The sequence below is a fragment of the Culex pipiens genome, chromosome 2 (assembly GCF_016801865.2).
Source record: "Culex pipiens pallens isolate TS chromosome 2, TS_CPP_V2, whole genome shotgun sequence".
Lineage (NCBI taxonomy): Eukaryota > Metazoa > Arthropoda > Insecta > Diptera > Culicidae > Culex > Culex pipiens.
In genome coordinates this window covers 131,329,347-131,349,321 of record NC_068938.1, presented here as the reverse complement: position 1 = coordinate 131,349,321, position 19,975 = coordinate 131,329,347, and the positions used below count along the sequence as shown (strand labels likewise).

Genomic DNA, 19,975 nt, shown 5'->3' with positions numbered 1-19,975 from the left:
CTCCGTTAACCAGCAGCACCCTGATTGGCTTCGACACGTCCATGAAAGCCGATACTCGCGGTATCCCAAACCATCTTCTGCGGGGAGTTGTACCGTCGATCTTCGCATCAAAGTACAGCCATGTTCCTCCAAACAACAGATTCTTCACCGATGGCTCCAAGCTCGACGGCTGTACGGGCTTCGGTGTTCATCATGAATCTCATCAGCTGTTCTTTAAGCTGAAGGACCCGAGTTCGGTTTACGTCGCAGAGTTAGCCGCGGTTTACTGCGCACTGCGAATCATCGAGACCATGCCACCTGACCACTACTTCATCTTCACCGATAGCTTTAGCTCTGTTGAGGCTATCCGGTCTCTGAAGCCGACCAGGGAGTCTGCGTTTTTCCTCACGGAAATACGCAAGACTTTAAACAACCTGGCGGCTCAGTCCTTCAGCATCACGGTGGTATGGGTCCGCGCTCATTGCTCGATTCCGGGTAATGAGAAAGCGGACTTGCTCGCCAAGAAGGGTGCTGAGAGTGGAGACATTTTTGAAAGGCCAATCAGCCTACAAGAATGCTACGGTTTTCCGAGGCAGCGTGCGCTTCTGGATTGGCAAAATCAATGGGACGACGACACCAAAGGACGTTGGATGTATTCCATACAACCTAAGGTGCAAAGAAAAGCCTGGTTCAAGGGAATGGACTTGACGCGTGGATTCATCAGAACGATGTCCCGCCTTATGTCGAACCATTACTTGTCCAAGGCTCATCTGTACCGTATCAACATGAGTGATACGAACTTATGCGACTGTGGGCAGGGTTATCAGGACATCGACCATCTCGTATGGGCGTGTCCAGATCACCAGGCTCACAGAATTAAGTTGAAAGTTACCCTCAGGGCCCGAGGAAGACCACCAGAAATTCCGATGCGAGACGCGTTATCTCAACTAGACCTTGATGTTCTCTATCCAATCTATCAGTTCCTCTTAGATTCCAATATATCTATTTAGTTTTTCTTCCAGTTAGTTTTCCTTCAGTTAGTTTTCCTTCAGTTAGTATAACTCGCCTTCACACAAAGCCGTCGTTTCTGGTTGCACCGGAAGCAAAGCAAGAACGCCCCAGCAGCTGGACACCGAGTTGTGGCTGAGGACAAAACGCAAAGGCCAGCAGAGCCAACCAAGACCCCTACACAATCCCCCTTCCCTTCCCACGCCTTGTCTTTAACATCAATCCCTTCCCTACTAACCCCGAGTAGGCCGCGGGTAATCGGCTCCCCTCCCACTAACATTTACACACAAGATCCTCTGTAATTATTAAGTCAAATGTAATTACAAAAGCCGACTCGGTCCTAACCAGGTCCCAGTACCGAAAAGGACCTAATAAAAATAATTTTATGAAAAAAAAAAAAAAAAAGGGTCCTGATTGCTCAAAATCAACCACTCCATTCGCGAGCACAAATAGCAGGCGACGCGATAGACAAATTCAGCGAAAGCTCAACGCTGCTTTTTGATGGTGAGAGATTTGACAGCTCCCATACTAAATGTCTGGATTTTCATACTTTTTGTTAATTTTCTTTTAAAATAAAATACTTAACATATGAAAACTATATATTTTTGGTGCCCAAAATTCCTGCTGAATCGAATGGTGTACTTATCTCGATTGCAAATTTTTCGAACAGTTTTTATTTTTATAATATTCTAGACACATTTTGTGCACCTAATCAATCAATACTTTTATCATAAATAATCATTTTATTGCTTAAAAATTGAGTTTTCCTGAGCTCCCATATTCAAATACATGGAAGCTGTCATTTCTAACACCATTGGCCACCTAGCGGCCATTTCAAACTGGATTCATCTATACTGCCCTGATGAATTTCTACCGTTTGTCACTCTATCACCATTCGCTCCCGAACACTCTCTTTTCTACTCTTCTCTCTCTCTCTGATCGGCTTAGTCTCCGAACGGTTCAGACAGGCCGATCGTCTCCGATCACTCTTAACTGAAAACATTTTTTCTCTGATGCGCTGCGTTATACTCATTAATTTGGGTTGCCTAAAATCAATGTTATCAATTAAATTGTGCATTTATTTTGATTTCATAACATTATAGACACCATTCAAAGAAACTTCCACCAAGAAAAAATCAAATTGATGGCAAACTGAGGGCGTTAAGACAAAAAGACTGCCGCGCTGGCATTTTGTGAGAGTGGCTCTTCGCTGAGCATGGTAGTGTGTGAGTGTCGTCGAGCGACGGAGTACACTGAAAGAATCCAACATAGTAATCTCAAGTGTTATTTCACGTGAGTGTCTCAAAAAATCAACACGATAAATTCACATGCTTTTCCTTTGACCTACACATATTATTCATGTCAGATAGATGTGGAAATCATTTGAAATCAGCTGATCGTTAGCGAAAAACCTTCCATCCTTTTTTCGCATGATGTTCACTTTAGATTCAAATGAAATGCACATCGATTTGCCCCATTCGACTCATCCTTTGATTTTCAAGTGGAGTTCACTTTAAAATTACGTGTTATGGCTTTAGACATCTTTGGCGAAAAAAATCACAAAGTAAGATGGCGACAAGCAAGAAGAACGGTCTGAGATTTCTCAGGTTCTTTTAAAATTTTGCTGTAAAGAAAGTGTTTCTACCGAAAAAAATAAAAAGAGTTCCAAAAATCATGGTAAGTATTAACTACATTGTCATCCACTAATACCAATGTTTTAACAGATAATTTCTAATATGTTTACAGGAAATCAGAAATTCACCAATGAATGCTGGATCTCAGCGCGGATTTAACTCCAGGGAAATCAAATCAAGGTCAATTGATTTGACTCCTCTGGCTGTTCGGAACGTGTCCACTATGTCCAGGTGTACTTATGCTGGGAGCTAGCAGGTGCATTACAAAGTAGACGGCAAAGCGCTAAAGGCCGGCACAATTGTCAACTTCAAGAGTGTTTTTGGATTTTTTTATTTGTGTTTTCCAAATTGTAAGTGGCTCGGAAATGTGAAATAAAACTGAATAAAAATATTTTAAAAAAAACATAATTTTGTAAACACAATTTATTAAGATTGACGAGAAAAAAAGAGACAAAAATTTCACTTAATAATGATGTGTAGGAACACGTGAAGCTAACGTGATTTTCATTACACTTGCACTGAAAGAATCCAACATAGTAATCTCAAGTGTTATTTCACGTGAGTGTCTCAAAAAATCAACACGATAAATTCACATGCTTTTCCTTTGACCTACACATATTATTCATGTCAGATAGATGTGGAAATCATTTGAAATCAGCTGATCGTTAGCGAAAAACCTTCCATCCTTTTTTCGCATGATGTTCACTTTAGATTCAAATGAAATGCACATCGATTTGCCCCATTCGACTCATCCTTTGATTTTCAAGTGGAGTTCACTTTAAAATTACGTGTTATGGCTTTAGACATCTTTGGCGAAAAAAATCACAAAGTAAGATGGCGACAAGCAAGAAGAACGGTCTGAGATTTCTCAGGTTCTTTTAAAATTTTGCTGTAAAGAAAGTGTTTCTACCGAAAAAAATAAAAAGAGTTCCAAAAATCATGGTAAGTATTAACTACATTGTCATCCACTAATACCAATGTTTTAACAGATAATTTCTAATATGTTTACAGGAAATCAGAAATTCACCAATGAATGCTGGATCTCAGCGCGGATTTAACTCCAGGGAAATCAAATCAAGGTCAATTGATTTGACTCCTCTGGCTGTTCGGAACGTGTCCACTATGTCCAGGTGTACTTATGCTGGGAGCTAGCAGGTGCATTACAAAGTAGACGGCAAAGCGCTAAAGGCCGGCACAATTGTCAACTTCAAGAGTGTTTTTGGATTTTTTTATTTGTGTTTTCCAAATTGTAAGTGGCTCGGAAATGTGAAATAAAACTGAATAAAAATATTTTAAAAAAAACATAATTTTGTAAACACAATTTATTAAGATTGACGAGAAAAAAAGAGACAAAAATTTCACTTAATAATGATGTGTAGGAACACGTGAAGCTAACGTGATTTTCATTACACTTGCACTGAAAGAATCCAACATAGTAATCTCAAGTGTTATTTCACGTGAGTGTCTCAAAAAATCAACACGATAAATTCACATGCTTTTCCTTTGACCTACACATATTATTCATGTCAGATAGATGTGGAAATCATTTGAAATCAGCTGATCGTTAGCGAAAAACCTTCCATCCTTTTTTCGCATGATGTTCACTTTAGATTCAAATGAAATGCACATCGATTTGCCCCATTCGACTCATCCTTTGATTTTCAAGTGGAGTTCACTTTAAAATTACGTGTTATGGCTTTAGACATCTTTGGCGAAAAAAATCACAAAGTAAGATGGCGACAAGCAAGAAGAACGGTCTGAGATTTCTCAGGTTCTTTTAAAATTTTGCTGTAAAGAAAGTGTTTCTACCGAAAAAAATAAAAAGAGTTCCAAAAATCATGGTAAGTATTAACTACATTGTCATCCACTAATACCAATGTTTTAACAGATAATTTCTAATATGTTTACAGGAAATCAGAAATTCACCAATGAATGCTGGATCTCAGCGCGGATTTAACTCCAGGGAAATCAAATCAAGGTCAATTGATTTGACTCCTCTGGCTGTTCGGAACGTGTCCACTATGTCCAGGTGTACTTATGCTGGGAGCTAGCAGGTGCATTACAAAGTAGACGGCAAAGCGCTAAAGGCCGGCACAATTGTCAACTTCAAGAGTGTTTTTGGATTTTTTTATTTGTGTTTTCCAAATTGTAAGTGGCTCGGAAATGTGAAATAAAACTGAATAAAAATATTTTTAAAAAAACATAATTTTGTAAACACAATTTATTAAGATTGACGAGAAAAAAAGAGACAAAAATTTCACTTAATAATGATGTGTAGGAACACGTGAAGCTAACGTGATTTTCATTACACTTGGATAAGATTTTCTTTTCATACTCATGTGTGATGACACTTGAAGTTAACGTGATTTTCATATGAATTCGCCGTGTTACGCGATGGATGTTTTCGATGTGATTCTCACGTGACGTTCATATGCCAAGTCGTATGGGGCAGATTCATGTGTAAAACATGTGATATTGCCATGTGCCTTTCTTTCAGTGTGGATAAGATTTTCTTTTCATACTCATGTGTGATGACACTTGAAGTTAACGTGATTTTCATATGAATTCGCCGTGTTACGCGATGGATGTTTTCGATGTGATTCTCACGTGACGTTCATATGCCAAGTCGTATGGGGCAGATTCATGTGTAAAACATGTGATATTGCCATGTGCCTTTCTTTCAGTGTTCACGATGTACAGTCATCCCACATATTCGGAACACCCACAAATTCGGAACACTTTTATGATAATTTGTCAATAGCATGCCAACTGTAGCATTTCTGTCGACCTTACTATTTTTAGAACCTTCATTTGGACATTATCTTGCTATTTCACTAGTAAAAGTTGTTTTTTTTTTAACAAAAAACTTCATTCCATGACTATTTTGTCCAGAGCAGCAAAACACTGCCTCCAAATGGCCTGTTTCATAATTGTGCCTCCCACAATTGGGTCCTAAAATGAAGCTTAGATTGCTGATATTATTGTTCACAGCGATAAAGCTTATTTTTCTGAGTACAATGACCCTTTGTACGACCATAAAGAGCTTAAAATGGATTTTTAAATCAATTTTGAAAAATTAACCTCGCGGTCCTTCTTGACAGAAAAGCTCCTACTTGACAGGTCGTTCCAAGGGGACCATAGTTGATCCATCGAAAAAATGTTGTCTTGTCAAAAAAAAAAATTTGCATTAAAATGAAAAAAAGTGATCAGAAATGGTTTTTAATCGTGTTTTTTACCGTTGTACATAAAAATTGGCATAGGGCTTTAGTACCCAATTGTGGAACACCTGAATTTAACTGATATTTTCACAAAAAAGTTATCAAACCATGTATAAAACATCATTAAGCTTGAGTTTCATTGGTTTCAGTGTGTGAAGTCATTATTTGGCAATAAATATGTACTCCTGGAGTGATCCAAAGTTTGTTTACATTCGTAAGAAAAAAGTGTTCCGAATTTGTGGATTTCAAAGGTCAAAGTAATTCTTCAAAAACTTCATATAAAAGTTAAAATTTGCAGATGTTCGATACAGCATTCGAAAGATCGCAAGAAAAGCTTTCAAATGAAGGCAAAAGCGAATCATTAAGTTCAATTATCGATTTGCTATGATTTTTTGAACATTGGCCGATCTGGAAACCGTTCCGAATATGTGGGATGACTGTATTTGTTCGCTGAGTGAACAGTTCGGGCCACTCGCTGGCTGCTTGCGAGACTCATTCGCTCATGAATGCTAGCGGGTTGGAATAGGCGACGAATGGATAGGCGATGAGTGAGTGGTTTCTGTTCATTGAACCGAAAATCAGGACCCTTGAATGGAAATGAATCTGATCTTCTACAATGAAAAGGAATAAAATTAGAAACTTGACGTATGGTTTGGAAAATTTCAAAATCTACGGTAAGTTGACGTTTCCATATCAAAGGTAAACAAACAACTGCATAGCAACGTATATCAGCCCAGCAAATTTTCTAAGTTGATTGTGGATGACGGCCGTAAGTTGTGTACATTTTCTAAGTTTTACTTTACATAACTTTTCTAAACTAAGTGATTGTAGATAGGCCATAATTCGTGTTTGCCATTTCATTAGGGCACATAACTTTTTTAGACAAGAGTGTGTCCCTTTCACACCTTATGTAAACTGTCATTCGAGTGAAAGGGATACACTATTGTTTACAAAAGTTATGTGCCCTTTTGAAATGTTAGGCTCCAATTTACGAAAAAAACAATTTCAAAAATGCTTTAGATTGTTCATCTACACGTCCTTCAAGTGCTCAAAATTAAAGTTAATAAATTTTTGTTTAAATTGGGAGAAAAATGAGAATTAGTGTCGGAGGTCACACTGGCTCTTACGGCTGTTTGAAAACTCACCCGAGAACTGTCCTTTATCATTTTTGGACGAATTTGACTTTTTATTCTTTTTTCTTTAGTTAAGTTTGACGTTAACTTTTCGAAAAACCCACAAAATCTTTGTTCTGAAACTCATTAAACACTACACGCAGTATGTTTGTCCCACCATTACACTTCTACGCATAATTGTCCCACCAAGTATTTTTTTTTTCGCGGAATCTTTATTTTTTAGATGAATTAACTGCCGTTCAAAGCATAATTGTCCCATGATTCTGACTTTTTGTCATTTTTTAGGGTTAGTTTTACGTTTACTTTTCGAAAAACACATAAAATCTAGTAGGTACTTTGTTCGGAAACTCATTGAAAACAACACCAAGTCTGTTTGTCCCATCGTTGTACTTCTACACATAATTGGAGCCTAACATTTCAAAATGGCACAAAACTTTTGTTAACAATAGTGTATACCCTTTCACTCAAGTGACAGTGTGACAGGTGTGAGAGGGATAGACTCTTGTTTACAAAAGTTTCGTGCCCTAATGAAATGGAAAGCACGAATTGTCCCACTAAGCATTTTCTTTCACGAAATCGCCAGTTTTACGAAGTATTGTGTTTTGTTTACCTGTTGTATAGTAATTATACATAGAACGGCAGTTAAGTCCTTGATTAAAAACAATTTTTTTGCTTCTGGTTTTTTGAGACCAATTCTGGAGTTTTTTTTTGAAAAGGTCCAATAAACCAAATTTTCAGTTTTTGCTTTTTGGGTGTTTTTTAATACCCCTGGCTCAAGGCGGTTTCAAAAACACACAAAACGCAAAAACTGGAAATTTGGTTTATTGGACCTTTTTTTAAAAAAAAGAACTCCAGAATTGAAATGAAAAATATTTAGAACCAAACTACGTACATAATTAGCTCAAAAGTGATGAAAACTCATGTTACTCAAAGTGTGCATTAGGGTGACAAAAAAATTACCTCAGGGATACCTCCTGATTGAATTCAATAGGCAAAAATAAGTCCAGTCATCCCTCATATTCGGAACAGTTTACAGATCGGCCAATGTTCGAAAAATCATAGCAAATCGATAGTTGAACATAATGATTTGCTTTTACCTTCATGTGAAAGCTTTTGTTGTGATCTTTCGGTTGATGTATTGACCGACCGTATTTTTTTTCGTTTTATAGCAAGTTTTCTAAGAAAAACATTGACCCTTGAAATCCAGACATCACAAGCGTTAAAGCGGCCAGGCCTACTGCGTAAAGCCGTATCGCAGAGATGACTCGTAATTGGGTTGAGTTTGAAATTCGGAACACTTTTTTCTTACGGATGTAAACAAACATTCCAGGGGGTTAAAAGGGTGTTAAAAGGGTTATGTACGGGAAATCTTAACTTGACTTAGCTGAAAAAAATTTCGTTCATACAACAAATCCAGTCATTTTGCCAGCTGTCTAAAGTTGAGGTACGTTGTTGGCCAAAAATGCCAAACTTTTTAATATTTTTGTTGGAATTGCTCGAAAAGTACCTAAATGATTGAAAATCTCTACTGCAAACATTTTAGCATGTCAATACGGTTCCCTCGAACAAGAAACACTGTTGGATGACTTGTTTTTAACATATCTTTGTATTTGAGCATCATTTTATTTTCATTTGACCCAATGTCCACTTAGAGGGGGTGGTGAGATTGGGTCAATTTTCAAACGATTGGCATTTAAGGTAAAGTTCATCCAATTCCACCATATTTTGGGAAAATTTTAGGAAATTATCTGAGAACAATTCTACGTTAATTTTGTTTGTGTCGTTTTTTAACCCATAGTCAACCCCACTGACGGTATATTGTGATTCTTTTTTAACTTTTCCAATGAAAATACAAAAATCTTTATTTTTAAGGACCAATTCAATTTAAAATAATCTTTGGTCAAACCAAGGATACTTTTTTGATACCTATTAGGCCGATGCAAATATTTAAAAAAGTTTTTGTCCCTCGACCCTGGCCGAGGTCAAGGGGGGAGGGCAAAAAAATAAAAAAAATATAAAAATTTAAATAATAAGCCATAGTCTTCAAATTTAAATGAAAAAAGTGTTTTAAAATGCATTTTACACTAGTTCAGTTGTTTTTAGAGCGTCCAATTTCCCGTCCCGGGAAAAAATTTCCCGGGAATTCCCGGGATTTCCCCAAAAAATATATTTCCCGTTTCCCGGGAAATTTGTAAATTTCCCGGGAATTCCCGAAATTCAAGCAAAAGTACACATTTTCTATACTTTTTGGAACAATTTTTTTAGATGCTCAGAGAAAAAAAAATGAAGATGATTTTGTTCAATTAAATTTATTTTATAGCCCATATACAATTGATCAGATTATCAGACACTTTGATATCTGATAATATTAATTTTTGAAGCCACGGGAAAATTAAGTAAGCCTTTTCAATAATATTTGGAGTTACTTCATAAAAAATATATTAATTTGAGAATTTTTACGTTTTTTTGTTTACCATGATCTAATGAGTTGAAAATTAAATTGGTATCCTAATATTTTTGAAATAGTTCTGTGCAAGAAGAATTATTTCAATCGTTAAATACCTGGTACACAGAAAAAAATCAATTCTCGAAACCGTGAAGTCAGTTCACGATTATGAGAACCACGAAGGAATATATTCACGTTTATGGTGCAAATGCACCATACTCATGAATAAATTCCTTCGTGGATCTCACATTCGTGAACTTAATTCACGATTACGGGAATTGATTTTTTTCTGTGTATAGCGGTATACGCACTTCGGAAGGAACCGGTCAAGAAAAAATCAAATGGGCAGCAGCGGCAGCTAAAGCAAGCCAGAGAGGGTGAAAAAAAGCCCCAAGAAATCGCTCCCTCTCCTTTGTTCTGCTGTTCGTAAAGCCATTTCTTGACCCCTTTCCTTCCGATCAGCGTACTAGCCTTATACAAAAAATTACAATATGTAGTAAAAGAAAAATGGAGCACTGGTGTCACAATGGGTGTTAGAAGGTTAAATATCAAAACATGTAAGACTGATTGTGACATGATGTTAATTTCAAATATTTGAAAACATTGAGTTGTTTGAAGTAAAACAAACAAGAGAAGTTTGATTTTTGCTTTGCCATGTTGTCCAAGAACTGAAACCATTATGACTTTTTTTAGAAAAGTTATTTGTCATGAAAAACATAATTTCTGCATGTTTTTTTCCAACTTTTTGTATCAAACCACGCTCTCTTTTACTGGTCACAGAGGCAAGAAAATAATTTGTATGATTGTGGAGTATGGATTCATTTTAGGGGAAATTCTCGTAGGTTTCGCAGGTTAAGCACTCGCTCCTAACTCCATCCAATTTGCTATTTTTTTCTATTTAAACAACTAATTTTGCAAAACTTTTAAAAGTAACTTGCTTGCTCACTTCTTATTGAGCTATTCATCACTCTATTTCTCTATTGAACGTCAAAGTGCTGACCTGCCAACATAAGACATGGTACGACGGAATTAGATGCTGTTCCACTACTCACTGTCTAATTACCTTGATTAAAAAAATGACATTATTTTTGATTTATTGTACTATTGGAGCTTATAAAATAAGAAAAAGATAACATTTTCTTGCAGTTTTATGATTTTTTACATGCAGTTAAGCTGTTAATTGATCTTCACACTTGTTTTAGCCTTTCAGTCGCTGTTCTAAACAACTTAGTTGCAGCAGAACCAAGATCAAAACAATTTTCAATAAATTTAAATTTCCCGGGAAATTGGTTGAAAATTTCCCGTTTCCCGGGAAATTTATAACCCCGGGAAATTGGACGCTCTAGTTGTTTTGCAATCATTAGTTTTCAAAAAATCTAAGATCTGACAAAAACAAAAATTGTATCGAAAAAAAAAGATTTTGCATCGAAAATTTTCAAAAAATCTTAAGATTTTTTAATAAACCCAAACATGCTAAAAATGATTTAAAACGCAGAAGAATGTATTTTAATTTGATTTCAGCTGGTTGCACTTGAATTTTCATTGAAATTTTGAAGTTAATTGTAAAAATATTTTTTTGCCCCTGATTTTTCGGGGCAATTTTGAAGGGTGGGGGGGGGGGGGCGTGACAAAAACTTTTAAAAATATTTGTACCAGCCTTACCAATATCTTGTAGTTGACACCACTATTTTTGATTTATTGAAAAATAAAATTATCAAGAGACCTGAACCATTTGTTGCATTTGGTTTATGAAATAGTTCTTCCACGTGATTGTCAAAGCAAATATAGCAATCGATTAGTTGATTGGAACATGGCTACAATTTTAGTTTGGCCAGCAAAAATTATATATTAGGGTGTTTCATCCAAACAAAAAAGTTCTCAGAATCAGGCAAACCGAGGTTCCCATAGTAGAGGATACCCATAGGGACTCTCATGCCAAATACCAGCCCATTTGGTTGAGAATTGGCCTGTCCCCAGCGGTTTATAGTTTACATGGAAATTACTATGGGATTTTTGTGCTTTTCGTTCAATCGTTCCTACAGGTCTGGGGACAACATGGATTCACTCGGAATAAAGACAGGTGTGTAGGGGATGGTCCAATGAACACATTCCAGAAGGAATTAGGGTTGTCCATTCTGTCCCCAAGGTGCGCATTGGATCGACGTCCGGTGTCTCCAGAATCAACGATTCATCCTTCAAAAGCATCGCATTTCCTTAGTATGCTATGACGGCTAGGAGAAAATTACGACGCCCCATGTCAGACGGTGAACACGTGGGGAAGCATCGATTGCATTATTATTACAAAATCATCATGTTACGTTATTTGAATAGTTCAAATTGTTACAGGAACATCAAAAATTATAATTTTATTATTTTAAAGTATGTTTCTGAGCCAAAACTAGAGTGAATGCTCTGCCACGTGTTCACCGTCTGACATGGGGCGTCGTAATTTTCTCCTAGCCGTCATAGCATACTAAGGAAATGCGATGCTTTTGAAGGATGAATCGATGATTCTGGAGACACCGGACGTCGATCCAATGCGCACCTTGGGGACAGAATGGACAACCCTAATTCCTTCTGGAATGTGTTCATTGGACCATCCCCTACACACCTGTCTTTATTCCGAGTGAATCCATGTTGTCCCCAGACCTGTAGGAACGATTGAACGAAAAGCATAAAAATCCCATAGTAATTTACATGTAAACTTTGAACCGCTGGGGACAGGCCAATTCTCAACCAAATGGGCTGATATTTGGCATGAGAGTCCCTATGGGTATCCTTTACAAGGGGAACCTCGGTTTGCCGTGATCTGAGAACTTTTTTGTTTGGCTGAAACACCCTATTATATATGCTTGCTAGAATTTTACTAAGTTTAAACAATCAAGTCAATTGACTGTTAGTTTTACCTTGGGCAAAGAGTAGAGATTTAGCTGAAAACTTATAAGTACTGGATTTCAAGCTGGCTTAAATCGCTTATAGCACTCAAGTATTATAAGTTATGCAAACACGGAAAAAATCAATTCTCGAAATCGTGAATTAAATTCACGAATGCGAGAACCACGAAGGAATATATTCACGTTTATAGTGCAAATGCACCATACTCATGAATAAATTCCTTAGTGGTTCTCACATTCGTGAACATAATTCACGATTACGAGAATTTATTTTTTGCTGTGAAGCTCATAATTTGGAAAAATAGCCACAACATTGTTAAACTTAGTCGATTAAGCAATTGTTACTAGAACTTTGGAACTTTGGTACAACGAAAATTAAAATTTCTTCACTTACGTTTGTAATGAACACCAATCCGCCCAGATATCCCACGGTGGCCACTCCAAACACGACCCTCAGCTTCCAGCGCCGCCACTGGGGAAAAGTGTCCAAAATTCCGGTCACAACCGTTTCCATGAGCGCAAACTGCGAATCCAAGCCAAGGGTCAACAGCATGAAGAAGAACAACACCGACCAGAACATTGGCATCTGCAACTTGGTGACCATTTCCGGAAACACCACAAACGCAAGCCCCGCTCCCTGGTCCAGCACGGTTCCCACTTCGGTGTCCAACTCGTGCGCCAGGAATCCCAAAATGGAAAATATCACAAAACCAGCGAAGAACGACGTCAGTATGTTGGTGACGGCCACGATGATGGCATCCCGGTAGCAATTGTTTTGGAACTTGTTGTAGGACGCTAGCGTGAGCAGCCCTCCCCAGGCGGGACTCAGTGCGAAGAAGATCTGGACGGCGGCATCACCCCAAATTTGGGCACTTTTCAGCTTTTCCCAGTCCGGTTCCAGATAGTACATGATTCCTGTGTAAGAACCGGGCAGTGTGATTCCCCGCACGAAAAGCATTATCAGGACCACGTACGGAAACAGGGCCGTGAAGTAGACCACCTTGCCGGAAGATTTGACTCCTCGGCAGAGGCAAAGGAAGACGATGAGCCAGGCGGCCAGCAGGCAGAAGGATAGCGTAATGCTAACGTTTCCGGTGTGCTCGATGCCACTTGAGAGCTGGAGAACGTAATTTCTGGAATGAGATTCGGATTAAATTAGTAATAATTATTTAAATTTCTCTTGAATTTTAAATATTTTCGGCGGTACGACATGGCTTTTACGGCCTTTCATCCTAATTAAACAAATGGAACGAAAAGCCATAAGAGCAGTGTCATACCGCCCCTTTCAAATGTTGCTCCAGATATGAAAGGTTTCTTGCTTGCTCAAATCTGAAATCATTGAAGTCACTCATCTTATAGCACTCTAGGTCATCGGGAAGTGGGGCAAAAAAACAAGGTTTAAAAGTTCAAAAACGTCAAAAATCTTAAAAACGCTGTAACTTAGGCAAAATTTAATTATATTTCAAATATTCAAAATGCATCTAAAAGGACTTTAAAAATGAAATAAAATGAGGGGTGAAGCATCCCAATTGGTTAAGGGAGCTATTGGCATTTTAGTGAAAAATTAGCACAATTTTCAAACTCAAATAAAAAAATTCCATCCAGATATCAACTCGATTCGACCTGGAGCTTGTAGGGGACATCTGGGACTACTGATAACGCTTTGGGTAAAGCAGTTTAACACATAGAATAGACACTTTTTATTTAAGTGAATTTTTTGGTTGTAAATTTTTGCTCGGGGGACCCCTTAGATCCCATTTTCTGGTGATAATTTTATCATATTTGTGTTTCTGAGTTATTCATTTTTAACCCTTAAAAAAAATTAAGAAGCTGCTTTTTTCTGGTGACATCTAGTGTTTGTGGTCACGAACTTGATTTTCAATAAGGCCATTGCAAATATTTTTCAAAGTTTATGTCCCCCCCCTCCTTAAAAATCGGTCTGAAAAATCAGGGGGCAAAAAAAAATATTTTTTTTAAAAACTTCAAAATTTCAAAGGAAATAAAAGTCTAACCAACTGAAAACATTTAGAAATGCATTTTCCTACATTCAAAATCATATTTAGCATGTTTTTTTTTTTTAATTTTTGTGAAAATCCAATGTACAACACCGCAATTTTTTTTTCGGCGAAAAAAAAATCTCTTCAATACTTGCATATTTTTAACACTAATCATTACAAAATAACTGGGCAGGTGTAAAATGTATTTTAAACACTTTTTTCATTCAAATGTTGAGACCATGGCTTGTAATTTCAATTTTTATATTTTTTTTTAACCCAACCTATGTGGCATCGGAAAGGGCATACCATACCCATACATCTAGGTTTTCTTTAAAACCCTCGTTTTTAAATACCTAGGTAAAAACGTTGTTATGGTTTCGTTTGAGCAACCTGCCAAAAATGTATGGAATTTCATAATTTGGTTCTCGTGAATCAAACTTACTTTTTGCCCAGGTATTTAAAAACGTAGGTTTTAAAGAAAACCTAGATGTATGGGTACAAAGACCCCCAAAACGGTGTTATACCTACTCCATAATGTTTATTTTGCAATTCTATGGTAATATATTGATATTTAATTAAATTGAATGTTTGCAAAATTAAGTTTAAATAAGTTTTATATAGAATTTCCAGAGTTTTATAAACTTTTATACTAAGTAATTAGTAAACTTTATATTCAATCCAACTTATTTTTTTAATCAGTCAAGGATGCCTATTTCGAGTTGGGAGACTGGATTTATGGTGATTTGTCAACAAATAACATTATTTTTGTTAATTTTTCGAAAGGTGTACAAACTTTTTTTTGCACCTTTTTGATTTCTGTAATAGTATTTGTTATATAACTTTTTATAGAAATCATCTTTTCATGAGCTTTTTATAGCAAAATGTTCGGCATGAGTTTCTGAACAAAACGTAGTACTAGATTTCTGTCAAACTTTAAATTGTTTACATGTTTCAACACAAATTGTACGTAGTGCCCAAGGGGTGTAAATACTTTTTTTATATACTGTAAACTTTGAAAAATATTATAAAGAAATTCCTAACTTTTTAAGAAAATGTTGTATTTTAACAATAGTTTTTCTTAATACAATAATAAAATAATGTTTGTTTTGATCAACCTAATTGCATTTTTTTTTTTAATCAAGAGTATACAAATAACTGTTTTTATGTTGAAGGTATTATAGTTGCTGATTAGATTAGATGAGTAATTAGAAGGTATTATAGTTGCTGAAACCGTAAGAATTTACAATGAATAAATGCTATAGTTTATTGTACTAACTGAAACATGACAATTGATGTTTGAAATGATATTTATAATAATGAATCAAAAACAAAACTTTTTTGTTAAAATAAAAATGTGTAGTTTTATCAGCAACTGTAAACGAATGAATTGTTTTGTATTGGTGAACTACACAGTAAAAAAATCATGGTGATATTAATTCTGGGAAGGGGTACATCTTTTGTGTCAGAAAAAATGTGTAATTTTACCTCTGAAAATGTGTAATTTTTCCACTTTTCTAGTGTAATGTCACTTTTTCAGTCTAAATTTAGGTAAAATCACATCATAAAAGAGTAGGGTAGAGTTGTCATCAATGAGACACGGGGAACATGTCGGGATCGATCTCATATTTTGGTCAATGTTTGAACACACTAAAAGAAATAAAATGCAACAAAAAGCTCATTAAAAAAAATTGATGAAAAAATTAGAAAAATCGTTGAAAGTTGAAAACCGAAAGTGTCTCATTGATGACTACCCTACCCTAATATGTATTCAATCTTTCAAAATTATACCTTCCAAATTAACACAATTTTTTACTGTGAATTTAAATAATTTGTATGGAAAAATCTAAATCAAAATTACTTTTTTTATTCATGAATATACACAGTGATTATTTAACGTATTTAAAAGTCTGTTAGGTTTTTATGTTGTTTTAAGTTTTTTTAATAAAAATTATATTATTACAAAGAAAAGTGAACAAAAGCCCTCTTTTATTCATAATATCTATTATTAGATTCACACCATGCATCAAAACATCAAATATCAGTATATGAAAAATACGATTTTCTTATTGTGGACCCGGGTCCACAATCGGATTATGAACCTGGTTCCACTATAGGGTGTCTTCTAATGGTTTAAATGCACTTTACTGTGATATTTTTTTTTAAATATTCGCAAACTAAGATTATTATACTGCTTAAAACCCTTCAAATATGCACAAATCTGCATTTTAAAGTACAGAAAAAGTTGAGTGATTTTCCACCATGTGTTTCCATTGCATGACTGTTATCAAAGCACTTTGATGGAAGCGCACGGCAGTTTATGAACGTTTCCGGATCTGAAATATATATTAGGGTGGCTTGAAGTTGCATGGGAAAATTTCAAAATGGACTAATGCAATCAGAACAGGCATTTTCCGGTTCCATTTGGGCCCCAAAACAACACCCCCAAATTTGGGAGCAATTGGATTTGACCCGTCTTTCCGCAAAGCGATGCAAATTTGTTTGGAAATTTGTATGGGAAAACTCTCTTTTTTGCATTTTTATTATCAAAATTTTCATTTTTCACTCAATTTAAAAACTAACACCGTAGAAGTATAGACCTGAATGTCCTCTTAAACTTTCCTCAAGATAGTATGGTCCTATCTTGCTTCTGGGAAAAGATACAGAGTTTTTAAAAGAGGCATTTCAAAATAAGTGCTGAAATAGTAGTTTATGCAACAAGTTGCAAAAAGAGGATTTTTTCAGCACGAGTCGTATATTTATCCAACGAGGTTCACCGAGTTGGATAAATACGAAGAGTGCTGAAAAAATCAAGTTTTGCACCGAGTTCCATTTTTGGCAATTCCAAAAAACACACACTGATTGAAATTTTAAGTCAAATTTTCATGTATTTTGTCAATAAATCGTTTAAATCAAAAAAATGTTGAAAAGTGTTACTTTTCGAAACAAGTGCTGAAAAGTTCAACTTTTCAGCATCCATTTGAGTGCTGAAAAGTAGAACTTTTCAGCATTTATTTTGAAAAGTGTTGCTATTCGATTCTGTTATTTTTGGTACAGAAAAGTAGGCTATTTCGTCTTTCAAGTATGACAGGAAAAGTGAGTAGTTTCACGACGGAATTGCAAAAATTATATTTCTTGTCTGGCAGTGTTGGCAAGAAATTCGGTAGATATTTCAAAATCTTAATTTTTAACGTTATAAGGAAGCAACCTAGCAAAATGGTGTCTTTGGAAGAGATGTTCTTTATGAAAGTGGCTTTTATTTAAAATTATTGACATGCAGGGTGACACACCTACAGGGTGTCAACCAAGCCCTAACTTCTACTGGTGACCTTTTAAAGCATTGGTGTCTTAGTAAAAGTTGTAAAGCTACTAATTTCAAGTAATTTTGACATGGTTGGAAGACAGGGTGGCACATCTACAGGGTGACAACACATTTCTAGCTTCAATTGAGGCCCGATATTAGGAAATGGAGGGTTGTTTGGGTGAGACTTAAAAAAACAATTTTCCTGTTTCTTTTTCTAAAAATTGACAATCATGACACTATTGCGGTTGGACTCGCAATCCAAAGGTCGTCAGTTCAAACACTGGGGTGGAAGGTTCCTTGGAGTAAAAAGAGGTTTGGGTGCTCTCCCCATTCAAGCCTTCGGACTCCTAGGTTCGAGTAGAAACTTGCAATAGAGACCACAAAAGACCCGGGGGTCGTTAATGTGGATGGTTTGATTTTTTTTTGACACTATTAAAAAAAGGTCACCAGTAGAATTTTTGGCTTGTTTGACACCCTGTAGGTGTGTCACTCTGCATGTCATTTTTTAAAAAATAAAAGCCTCTTTCATATAGAACAACTTTTCCTAAGACCTTATTACGTTAAAAAATTAAGATTTCGAAATATCTACCGAAGTACTGACCGTGTTGGCAAGAAATATAATTTTCAGCACTTATTTTGAAATGCCTCTTTTGAAAACTCTGCATCTTTTTCCAGAAGCAAGATAGGATCAAACTTTCTTTGGGAATGTTTTAAAGGACATTCAGGACTATACTTATACGGTGTTAGTTTTAAAATTGAGTGAAAAATGAAAATTTTAAAAATAAAAATGTAAAAAAGAGGATTTCCCATACAAATTTCTTTACAAATTTGAATCGCTTTGCGAAAAGCCGGGTCAAATCCAATCGCTCCCAAATTTTGGGGGTTGTTTGGGGGCATAATTCCAACCGGAAAATGCCTGTTCTGTAAAATCGATCATGTCGAGCCACCCTAATATATATCTTTTAACTGAAGCTATTAAGTAATCAAATGTATTTCAATAGAGATAAAAGTTTAAGACCAGTTCGCTATAACGATCGTTTAAATTAAACGATCCAATATTTGTGAACAAGTTTTCATCGTAACTTACTTGAAAAACTCCTCCGCGGGTGGTTTCTTCGCCACTTTGGTAAAGTTAGCAATCAAGCTAACGTTCGCATAACACTCCCTCATATAGTATGTCCCATTAAGATCCAGACATTTGCTCTCTTCATCGTACGAATAGCACTGCCGACTGGTCCACGCATGATGGCATCCCTTCCACGGCAACGGTTCCTCAAACGATGCCAGCATGTAAAACAGGGTCCACGCTAGAATTACGTTGTAGTACAGCATTACGACCAGGGCAACGAGGACCATTCCGAAGCCAAGTCCTTGGAGAAGCGGGGACAGTCGTTTGAACAGGACTGCTGGTCCAAGTCCGGCATACTGGGCCAGGGAGAGTTCCATGAACATTAGTGGTAGTCCGGCTATCACTAGCATCACGGTGAACGGGATTAGGAAGGCCCCTGCGGAGTTTGAATGGCTTGAATTTTTGCATTGTCAGTTGCATTGTTTCATGGAGACGCTTGGTGCATTATGTATTACAACGTACCATGCGTCTCCATTTAATAATTTTCGAATAAATTTCCATCGTAACTCAACTTACCACCTCCATTGTTGTAGCAAAGGTACGGGAATCGCCAAACATTTCCCAGTCCCACGGAGTACCCCAACAAAGATAACAGAAAATCGAACCTCCCAGTCCAGGAACCGCGCCTGGTCAGAACTTCGTCCTGCTCGTCATCCGCGACACCGGATGCAACACTCCGGTCAACCCACGTGCCGGTCAGTGTACTCACGCGGCGTAATTTCGGCTTGTACTATTGAGATAAATGATCAAATCTTGAAAACACATTTAGACAAACTAAACACAGAAGCTCTTACCTCCATGTTTGTTCCTCACCAATGTGGCCACTCGTCACGACCGCGAGAGTGCATCCACTGAGTGATGGCCACGGTCCGGATGGCCAGCTCCAATACATCGGAGGGAGGTTTGGCGCGCACATGTTAAACATCTCGCATGGGCGCATAAATTGTGGCACATCTTCAACGGTCAATGCCGCAAGGGTAGTGTGCGTCATAGAATGCAATTTATCAATATAGTGTAAATCGTACCTGATGGAAAATTTTCCAGGCAAAATTGCAATCACAAAATGTGCGAAAATTTCAAATGGAAAGTAATCTTAGGGGATGAAACGTTTTACTAATTGAGATTGCTTGGCCTCTTTGTTGATGTTGTTGTTATTTATTTAATTAGGTGGACTTCAACGACCTATTTCAATGTGCAACAACAGCGCATTCTTCTTTTAATCCTCCAAAAGGTCAA

At 36.6% G+C, this 19,975-nt stretch overlaps 1 protein-coding gene across 1 annotated transcript in view; it reads right to left on the bottom strand.

Annotated features, from left to right (window-relative positions):
* Nucleotides 1-19,705, bottom strand: part of LOC120415283 (sodium- and chloride-dependent glycine transporter 2-like) — a 31,854-nt gene extending 12,149 nt beyond the window's left edge. Inside the window, exons 1-4 of the mRNA XM_039576753.2 lie at nt 19,534-19,705; nt 19,256-19,469; nt 18,698-19,115; nt 12,707-13,445 (exon numbers count right to left, since the gene is read on the bottom strand). Coding sequence (XP_039432687.1) covers nt 12,707-13,445; nt 18,698-19,115; nt 19,256-19,469; nt 19,534-19,539 — 1,377 coding nt within the window. The 5' untranslated portion in view covers nt 19,540-19,705. The remainder of the gene's footprint in view (nt 1-12,706; nt 13,446-18,697; nt 19,116-19,255; nt 19,470-19,533) is intronic.
* Nucleotides 19,706-19,975: the final 270 nt, after the last annotated feature.